General features: G+C 36.9%; 1 protein-coding gene across 3 annotated transcripts; it reads left to right on the forward strand.

Moving 5' to 3' along the window:
- The first annotated feature begins 426 nt into the window (after positions 1-426).
- LOC146705709 (uncharacterized) lies at positions 427-7,962 on the forward strand. 3 transcript variants are annotated; one of them, XM_085463494.1, is made up of 5 exons: positions 427-479; positions 4,339-5,357; positions 6,235-6,390; positions 6,625-6,720; positions 6,853-7,962. In XM_085463494.1, exons 2-5 carry the CDS (start codon positions 4,347-4,349, stop codon positions 7,168-7,170), a joined length of 1,581 nt encoding a protein of 526 aa, XP_085319620.1. In that variant the 5' UTR covers positions 427-479; positions 4,339-4,346; the 3' UTR covers positions 7,171-7,962. The 3 variants fall into 3 exon arrangements, with proteins under 3 accessions (XP_085319620.1, XP_085319619.1, XP_085319618.1); XM_085463493.1 differs by lacking the exon at positions 427-479 and adding an exon at positions 3,494-3,878; XM_085463492.1 differs by lacking the exon at positions 427-479 and having other exon boundaries at positions 3,494-5,357.
- The last annotated feature ends 3,007 nt before the right edge of the window (positions 7,963-10,969 follow it).

Genomic DNA, 10,969 nt, shown 5'->3' on the forward strand with positions numbered 1-10,969 from the left:
ACTGTTTAGAATACCTGAATAAGGAGGATGGTGTAAGTTTTTTAGGTTGATCAGTATTGCTGAAGTATAAAATATTTTGGGTGCAGTGTATTTTTTGCATACAGGTATAACAGAATAGTTTTAATGTTTGTTTTTTTTAAACTGAGTATGAACTTATACAAAATGCAGCAAAATATTTATTTAAAAAACCCAGTTTTATTTATTATAAAATACACTATATCGGATTCACATCGGCAGATAATCAAAGTTATGATATCGGTATCGGACATAAAAAAAGTGGTATCGTGCCATCTGTAGTTTTTACAGAGGCACAAGTAAGATTTGTTTTTTTACAAGGGAGTATCATGAAGTAGCTTGGAAATGGTAATTGTTTGTCTTCCTAAAGTCCTCATTTTAATTTTTTGTATTTGTGTTCCTTTTCTGGCAGATTTTCTTCCCCTTATGTGTTATTGTTTATTCAAAGAAACTGTGTTATTTTGGTAAGTACATGCAAATTCTTTACATATTTATCACGACAGTATTGCATTGACAAGTTTGTCTATCTCATCTTAAGGGTTCTTGTGATTATTAATATTGATATTAATTAATATCAATTATTACATATGATTAATATAGTTTAAGAAAAGATGCCTCTATATTTTGTACAGTTTTTTTTTTTTTTATAAAGACTAGGGCGTAGAACACTGATTCCATGTGTTGCCAACAGTTCCCATCCTTTAGAGAAAATTATTTAAAGTTGAACATGAAAGTTGCTGGCTGTAACATTAGTTTTTATTTTTTCCTTTTATTTGATTGTTCAATTGGCACTGTTATGGTATTGCTTTCTAACCTGATCAGATTTTAGGTGCACTCTAGATCAGTGTTTCCCAACCCTGTTCCTCAAAGACCTCTGTTCTGCATTTTTTTAGATGCCTCCTTGCATCGCCACACTGATTTGAACTAATGTTTAGCCTAATTTCTTCAAGTTGTGCACAAGTCTGTCACTGACACAGTTAATATGTCAGGGTGCACTGAAGCAGAGAAACATCAAAAATATGCAGGATGGGCATCCTCAAGGAACAGAGTTGGGAAAAGAATGCTCTAGATAATACAGCCTACAAGCATACTTCTAAGATGCATCCATTCTTGTAGGTTAACCACGGCTAAAGTTTTCTTTGTGTAAAGTACTAAGTGTGTTTTTTGTTTTTGTTTCAAATTTTCTCTCTTTGTTGTATGTCCAGTTTATGTGGAAGTGTAAAGACTGCAGTGCAGAAGTTTCTAGACGATCAGAACTTCTTAAGCACTATAGACTGAAACATAGTCATTTTGGGCGTGGCCATCACATTAAGTGCCTATATCCTGAGTGTCCATGTCTTTTAAAGACTTGGAATTCACTTCTGACACACTTGTCAAGGAATCATAGCAATACCCCAGAGCACTCTGACAAATTTACAACTTTTTCCTGTCAGTTATGTTGTTGTAGTGAATTAGGAACAGAGCGTGAATATTTTGTGCACATTAGCCGTCATTTAAAAAACAATGAGACAGTAACATGTATGTTTAAAGGTTGTGACTACAAATCAAATATTTACAGTACCTTTAAGTCACACAAAAGTCGCAAGCACAGTTTACACTCGCTGGTAGACTTCAAAGAGGATATTGTCAGAGGATCTTTTGCAACTGAAACTGCAGAGCATGATGCTTCAAATGCTGAGGAATTGTGGGGTGACGAACAGCCTGTTGATTTAGAGACATCAAATGATCATGAAGACGTAGTTCAGCTAAAGCTTGCGGCAGTGTTATTAAAACTAGAAAATATTTTTCACGTTCCAAGTGCTGCAGTTGATGAACTTTTGGAGGAACTTCAGTATTTGTTGGGCACAGCATCTTTGTGTACGGCAGCAAAAGTTATCCAAGACACATTGAACAGTCACAGCTTGCAAATAGACCAGTCAGTCATTGAAGAACTTGCATCTGCACTGTGTACATCTAATCCTGTGTATAAATCGGTAGGTAAAGGTTGTCCCCTAGCAACATCCTTTAAGCGCAAAAATTTCTACAAGGAAAATTTTAAAGTTGTAGAGCCTGTAGAGTATGTGTTGGATGAAAAAAATAAAAGAACATTTCAGTATGTTCCAGTTTTAAAGGTTTTACAGCAGCTTTTCAGTGATTGCCACCTTCTTGCTAAGGTTTTGGATGGTAGTCGCATAACAGAACAAAGTGGGGAAGAAGTGATTTACAGGTCTTTTAGGGAGGGGTTGTTTTTCAAAGAAAACAGTTTTTTATCAGCAGGTGAATTGCGAGTTTTACTGAATTTGTATATTGACGATTTTGAGATTTGCAATCCACTTGGCACTTCCCGTAAAAAGCACAAAATCTGTGCCATATATTGGACTCTTAGCAATTTACCACCTGCTTGCCATTCATCACTGACTTCCATTTATCTGGCTTTACTCTGCAAGTCTGAAGATGTAAAGACATATGGATATGAAAAGATTCTAGAGCCCTTGTTGAGTGATCTTGTTACTTTGGAAAGTCAAGGGATTTTTATTGCACATCTTGGAGAATTTGTCAGGGGCACAATACAGTGTGTCATAGCAGATAATTTAGGAGCACACAGTATTTCTGGATTTATTGAGAGTTTTTCTGGTGAATACTTTTGCAGATTTTGTGAGGCCAAAAGATCTGATATTCAAGAAACAGAGGTTAGTTCAGGTGTGTTTACTCTGAGAAGCAAAGAGAAACATGAAATGCATGTAAGTTCTGCACAGAGTAATGCAAAACCATGTCACGGTGTTAAAAGACGGTGTGTTTTCTCTGCACATCTCTCCCATTTCAGTGTTTGCAGTGGATATCCTCCAGATATTGCACATGACATATTTGAGGGCATATTACCAGTTGAGTTGGCATACTGCCTGAATATCTTAATTTTGAAAAAATATTTTACACTTGACAGCCTCAATGAGTCCATTCTGACATTTCCCTACAAATGGGCAGACAAGAGTAATCGCCCTCATGCTATTCCCAGGACTTTCATGCAGAACAAAAGCATTGGAGGAAATGCTCATGAAAATTGGAGTCTCTTACGATTCCTTCCATTGTTGGTAGGACACTTGGTACCTCCAGATGAAACAGCTTGGCAGGTAATTTTGGACGTAAAGGACATTGTTGAACTAGTTGTTGCACCAGTACACACAGAACAATCAATTGCTTTCCTTGAGTCTAGAGTCTCTGACCACAGATGTAGGTTGAAAGAGCTGTTTCCAGGACTGAAGCTGTTACCAAAACATCATTTTGTGGAGCATTATCCACAGATGATTAAATTCTTTGGGCCACTTGTTGGCATGTGGACCATGAGGTTCGAGGCAAAGCACAGTTTTTTCAAACAGGTTGTTCGTCACACACGGTGCTTTAAAAATGTGCTACTGTCACTGGCAGTGAAACATCAGTTCATGATGGCATACCACTTGGAGTCTGTCACAACTGTAAGGCCGAGCCTGTCTCAGCTGTTTCTACTGTCTCTGTTGACATTCTGCATCATGATGTACAGCGAGACTTGAAGATTAAATTCCCTGATATTACCCATATTCAGCTCACAAAGAATGCTTCTGTGAATGGAACAAACTACAGGCCTGGCATGATTGTAGTTTATGGCTCCTCTGCTGGATTGCCTGAATTTGCAGAAGTTGTCCAAATGGTTGTTGTGGAGGAAAACCTGAGCTTCATTGTCAAAGAGATGGGTGCCTGGTATAGGGAGCATTTTAGAGGTTTTGAACTTTTTCCCACATCACACATCTCCCTCGTTGATCTTGGTGCCTTGGTAGACCAGTACCCCTTGGCAGATTACAGGATTGGAGGCCGGCGAATGGTCATACTTAAAAGATTCATTCATATAGAAGGTAGTAAATGTTGTCTTCAATTGCATGTGTTCAGTTGCATGTGTTCAGTTGCAGTTATCTTCATGGCAACAGGAGGGGTACCACAAATGTTTAGCTTATTTTTAATAAGGATTGGATACTTCCCACAAGGGTAATATTTTTTTTCCATTACATTTCAGTTCTTTTGGCCAAACATGCCTCATGTTGTCATGTGTCTTAAAAAAACATCATTGATGATGCTCAAAACATTTTGATAAAGGATGAATTGCAACACATACCACTAAAAGCAAAGTGACACTTTTTGAGGATTCTGGCTGACGTATGCAAAAAACCCAGTATGAAGCTATAGAATAAAATTAAATAAACTGCTTTTTACCCGTAAAACCTGTGTTGCAGTTCTGCACTCTTGTGCTCCCTAATAAAATTATTCAATGCAAAGTATTTTAACTTTTTTTTTTCTCCTAATGTCTTTAAAAATCAGATTGAAGAATGGCAGAGCAGCTGAAGCTGAGAGTCATCGTGGCAGATGATGATTTTAGGAGACTTGACGTTCCATCTGGGATGCCAAGAACTTTGACTGATCTTCAGAGCACAATTTGCCAAGCATTTGGAATTGAAAGAGACTTTCGTATTCAATTCATGGATCCTGACTTCAATAATGAGTTTATGAACATAACAAGTACAATCAAACTTGTGTACATGGCAAATCTGGATACAAGTGCATCTTTGTTAAAGCAGTATCCCACATGCAGTCTTGACTCCTCTGCAAGTCCAGAAAGTATTCAAAGAAACTCCAGTCTCTCATCGTCTTCATCCAACTCAGACAGCACCATAATTCTACCACAGTCAGACAGTGAGCTGAGATCATGTGCATGGCCTCGCGAGTTTACTATTCCTCGATTTTCATTCAATGTAGAGGTGCAACTTCAGCGTGGAAATGAGACCTTCAGAGAAACTGGAACTCGGCTCAAGATTACTCCAGGTGTTAAATCTGACATCTTAGAGATGCTAGCTGAGGCGATTTTTCAGTTTACTGCTTATCCTCAAAATTACCAAATAGATGAAGTTGCAGGGGCACTGATCAAAAAATTCCCTTGTCTGCGAGAGCCATCTGCCACAGGTTACTATGGCTGGATGATTAGCCTGAAATATAAGATGGCTAATTACAGGACAAAGATGCGCAACATTGGCTGTCCTGAAGTGACTATAAATGCTTTGAAAAACAAATCCAGTGATGATTGCCTCCCAGCCAAAAATGTTAAGAAACCTAAAAAGGCTGAGGTCAATTTTTGTCCATTACACCCAGCTGGCGAAACGGATGGCAGTCTAGAAAACATCAGGGTTGAGCTTTTGACCGACATCAGACGAAGAAACGGTGCCTCAGATGTAAGACAGAAGATGTCAAGAACATTTTCCTACCGTAGACAAGAGGTGGTGCAGGGAAGTCCAACTGCTGGGGAGTTTAAAGCTAGGTGGCCTGCACTTTTCCAGATTAATGAGGTAAAGGCATGCTTTTTTTTGCTGAGTGTTCTTTTCAGTAATTCCTTATGTTATACATTAATTAATCTGGGCCACTTGGATTAAGACGATCCCTAATATAGGTATAAAGAGGCTGGCATTTATAGTGATTGACCTGTGTACCGTACAGAGTATTTATTTGAGCAGCACTTAAAATACAAGTTGTGTATGAAAAACATAAGTGACTTAAAGTGTAGAAACATGAATAAAATAAATTTTTGATTTTTCTTATAAATAAAAAAATATTTGATTGTTTAAGTAAGTTTGCACTACATATAGGGCCCAAACTATTTTATAGTGAGTTTGATTATTGAAATGATTGATTAATCATCTCAATAATTAATAGAGTGAAATCAGATTATCAATTGTGAATTAACCTAAAACCTTTCATTTAGCTATTCGTTTTTAGTTAGCCTCAGATTGTTAAAAGCATGTGCTAAACAAATGTAAATTAAAAATGTGATGAACAAACTTTGTTGCTCATAAGATAAAAAAATAAATGGGTCAAGTTAAAACCCCTAAGACCTCTCACCACCAAGAGGTGCTGACCTCACAGGTGAGACACTCCCACCAGCGGACAAAGAGCACAGGAAAATGTGTTGCCAACCACCTGAAACAGACAAATATCTGCTTTTTAAAACCCTTTAAACCCGCTAAATGGACTGATGCCATTAATTTCGTCTTTGATTAACAGTAGTAACATCCTTCATGCACTGTATACTAACCCATATGCTAATCATGCTTTATGAAGTGATGGCAATTACATTGTAGCATTTAATGAAGAAATAACAAAATAATCATACCAATGATTAAGCACCAGTCTGCTTTTTTTTTTCTTTTCTCTGTGTGTGTGATACAGGTAAATGCTGAATTCCAGCGTATTACAACACTTCAACTGGAGACGACCTTCGCGGCACAGTTAGACAGAATTACACCTCAGCTGATGACAGTTTTCCAGAAGAAGGGCGGTGTTTCTGGGCAGAAACTTGCCCACCACTTGCAGATCATGCAAGAGGTAAATCTGAATATTGCAAATTCTATTTGGATTTCTTTTGTCTTAAGTGGCAAGTCACTGGTGAGTCAAATAAGCCATTTTAGGTGACCGGCCAAGCAATCTAAATTTTGAAATTTTCATATATAAATTTTATTTACTATGTTTGAACTGACTTATGATAAAATTTACTTATTGCGAATGTCAGACATTGTTCTTTTTTCCAAATTGGTTTAATCAGCAACTCTCTTTAAACAGGCTGAAAGTGATGTTAAAGTGAAAAGGGAAGCAGTTCTCAGGGCACTTTGCCTCTACCTTGGTGAAGAGGACGGAAGCCTTATTCGGGAGTACTTGGTAAGTCATTGTTAGCAAGTCATCTATACACACACTTCTTAGATAGATATTTACACACACACACAAACGACTAGATTGGAATTTAATTGTAGAGTTAATTGTTTTTCTTTTACCTTTTTATTAAATGTTTAGGACATTGAAGGAGATGACATCCAGAGAGGCCTAAAGAAGCACACCATGGGCATTTATGTCATCAACAAGGAGGATGGACAAAATGGACATTATGATGACATTGGAATATTTGTTGAAGGGGAGATAGTCATGGACAACATTGGATCTCCGGCCCAAGCTTGTGCATTGATGCTTGGAGTAATCTATGCACTAAACCTAGCCTACCCCAAGGAATTGAGGCACTATTATGAATTCATTCAGAAAGTGTTGATGGGATTGGATGGGGAAAAGCTCTCCCCCAAAGTCCTTGGGCTGAAGAACAAAATTGCTACTGGATAGGAAGATTTCTAAAACCACACATCCATTTACATTTTGTTATGTAAATTACCAATGACTGGTGCTCTTGTGAATAGGAGTGAAATATTTGTATAACCATCATTCGTTCTCACGTTCTGTGTTATGTTTTGATTGAACATTTTCACTTTCAATAATGAATGTTTCACGTTTGGTACATTTGAGTAGCTTGAAGAGCAACTTTGTAATTATTCAGTTTACCGAAGCAATTTTTCTTTATTCCGGTCCTTGATAGCTGCTGCCCTATAATCAGTGTTAACTCACCTGATTTAAAATAAATAAATAAATAAATAATAATTGCATGATTACCACACTGCAGCACACTCGTAACACTTTAGGACTATTGTTTTGAAGCAAGTATGTTAGGTCAGAAAACATGTAAAACATTCAGAATCCTCAAGGAAGGACTAGAATGGAAAGCAGTAAGGAAAACACAAGTTTAGTTTTAAGTCTAATTACCTTATTAAAATGCAATTTCTAAATATGGATCGCAGAACAGCAAGTCTGAAACTTTGGTTAGTTTGTGGATGCATCAGTTTGTAATTGTGATACTTTATACCGCTGGCAGTGTTTTATTCTTTGTTAGAGGAAGAGAAACATTGGTTAACATTTCTCTTGTCTGTTGTTTCTGTTTTATTTGAATAGAGCTTTTTAAAGCTATTAGTTCATAGGCAAAAGTTTTGTAATTTGTATTATACAAATTACAGCAATTTCCCTTACATGTGGATTCTTATTCTGTTTGCAACAAATTTTGCATTAATAAATGATGTGAAAGAATTTTGTAGTTTTCATTATTGGCGTTATTAAAAAGAACTACAAATCAGGGTAAGCAATATTTTTTTAAGTAAAATTTACTTAATTGAAATAGAGAGAAATTAACAATTTTATTGATTTGAATATAACTTTGGGACATAAGTTTAAAGGAAACAAATTATTCTGGTACACTTAACACAACCTTAGTTGGAATTACTAATATTATTTGACTAAGTTGTATCCACAACAGTTAAGTTAAAGTAGCTTAAAAATATATGTTGGCTTTACTCGCTTAAATTAAATTCTGTGTACTTAAAAAATATTTCTGGATTCAAACAAATTTATTTCGTGCAACCACTTGTCATAAAAAAATTTAGTAAATTGAACAAAACATTTTTTTCAGTGTATGCATTGTGCTACCGGGCAGATTTCCTCCTGCCTCCAAGGTGCACCAGGGTTACAGTCTAATAGTCAAAAAATGACCTCCCCTTCCTATCACTTTTCTTTGACTTCCGTGGAAGCATCACAACTTCAAGGGAGCATGAGTTTAAGGTAAATGTTCAGAAGTTTGTCTTTTTTTGGGGGGGGACAACTGTACCTCTGGCCTTGTGTCCTCTCCCTTGTTCCTGTTGTGGAACGGCTGTGTGCAGGCAGGAGAAGGACCCAAAGTGCAGACTCCGGAGACAGAAAGTAACTCAAAACAGCTTTAATGCTGAACTCAAAAAGTAACAAAACTGAGAATCCAAAATAAACTTACACGGACAGACAGAACACACATACAGCAAGATGAGGGTAGATCGCGACACTGACAAACTGAAACACAGGGCTTAAATACAGAGAGGGAGCAATCAGGGAATGGGCAACAGGAGGGAGACACAGCTGGTAAACTGAACACACTGAGATAAGACAGACCTTCAAAGTAAAACAGGAAACACATAACACAGACTGAACAAAAGACACAGACTCACATGCAGGCACTACAACAGAGGGAACAGAGACGTGGGACCAGGGCAGACACAGACACTGACTGGACACGGGGATATAGCGGACAGGGGAGACAGCAACTAAGGATTACACAGAGTCAAACCATAAGACATAACTCTAGCAAAGAAACCAAAGACTAGAAATGATAAATAATATAATAAACCCAAAAACCCTGGGTCAACGACCCAGGCATCCTAACAGTTCCCACTGGATCGTACACCGGCAATCCATCAACTAATCCCCTCCCCCCCTAGCAACATATAAAGACTGGTGTACTTTCTGTCAAGTTGTAAACTTCTACTATCCCATTCTAGTTCATGTATGTCTTTAATTTTGTCTTTGATTTGGAGCACTTACAGTGGTCTCTCTCCACAGCCAGCCACATTTTCTTCAAACAGTTCTCTCTGGGAACTAACTTCTGGGATTCTCACCTTCCTGCTGACTCACTATCGCTTCATGCCATTCATCCCCAGACTTCTTACTGGTCTAACCTGACTCTGTACAGTCTGTTGTTTTCTTTTTACAAAAACAAAAGAACAACAAACAAAACAACTTTGAGCCGTGTTTCCTGAATCTGTAGTCTTCATTATGCTTGAGGCCACAAGTTCTGGCAGAATTTGTCTTCACACAATAATAAGATACAGGTTCAATTTCAGGATCTCAGTTTAACTTTAAAAAGTATTTTGTATTTATCCGTCCTACAAAACAAAAACAGGGCCAATTATATGCATTTCTACAAATCTAAATGTAAAGAATTTTCACAATCACCAACAATTTTGGGTTAATAATGAACCAAAAAGACGGTGGCTGCAAGTAACCAGAGTCAAGATTTTTGTTTTTCTCTTATGCTACCATAATAAAGTCAAATTTAAAACAGACACTCATTTTGCAGAAAATAAATAAAGTACCGTGCTGGAGAAGTTTAAAAAAAAAAAATGTATCCAGCTATGTTGCATGATGATGAAAGATGCTGAAATAGTTTATTGTGTATTGTGCTGCTATATATAAACAAGGTGCACTCATCTTTTCTAAGTTGGCAGGATTTAAATCCCATAAACTTCAGTGAGGCTGTTACTATGGAAACTGAATAACATGCACTTACACAAACATCTATGTGCACACAAGCTGACAGGTTTATTTGCTTTATGGGAACATAGCTCATGTTGTGATTTCAAGTAAGTCACAATGATTGATCATAAAGACAATGATTCACAACATTGCAAAGCTTAGAAGAAAATCCAAGTTTCATTTTCAGGTATAAATCCTTCATATGAATTAGGTAGTTGAACATCTATTACTCAGTATTAAATCTGTAGTTTGTTCATGGACCTTGTGAACACTTGTCAAGACCAACCTACTTATGACATTCAAAGCTTAAGTATGCAACCATTCTTGCTTATGCAAGATATTACCATGTGCAGTTCACTGCTAAACCGAGCATAGATTACATTTCTCTTTGGAAATGTAAATATATTATGTAAATTAGGCTCCTGAAATCGCTCCAGCAGGTCTTATGATGATCTCTTAGTGGTGTGCCACCCACAAATACTAGTTGTGTTCACTCGGGCAAGCAGAAAACAGTATTGATTGGAATTTAACCAGCTGATGTCTTAAAATTGTTAGTTTGGGAATCCTCAGAGAGAGAGAGAGAAAAAAACCACAGGAAAGAAAACGATTTTGGATAACATATATGGTAAATTGTATGCCTTGAGAAATTTGACAGTTGAAATTTTAAAATATTTTGGGTTGTTTTTTTGTTCTATTGGCTTCTTTTGTTGTTGTTGTTGTTTGGAGGGGGTTAATGATGTACTGTTTCCAACAAGTTTAACACAACACGTATAACTGTTGGGGTGTACATCTTATACAATTTTAATGATGGCAAAGAATAATGAAGCATTTGTTAGAGTGGGTATCCGTTATGCTGTATGTGCTTCATAAATGTTTCATGATAACAGCAAAGCTTTGAGAAAGTAATAAACACAGCACTCATTTAAAAGTAAAATATTAATGTCTTTAGCTTTGCTATCTCTCATTACTTTTGTTTTTT

This window comes from Copadichromis virginalis, linkage group LG7 (genome assembly GCF_057382275.1).
Source record: "Copadichromis virginalis isolate Kocher_CV1m ecotype Utaka linkage group LG7, C_Virginalis_male_GT1.1, whole genome shotgun sequence".
Lineage (NCBI taxonomy): Eukaryota > Metazoa > Chordata > Actinopteri > Cichliformes > Cichlidae > Copadichromis > Copadichromis virginalis.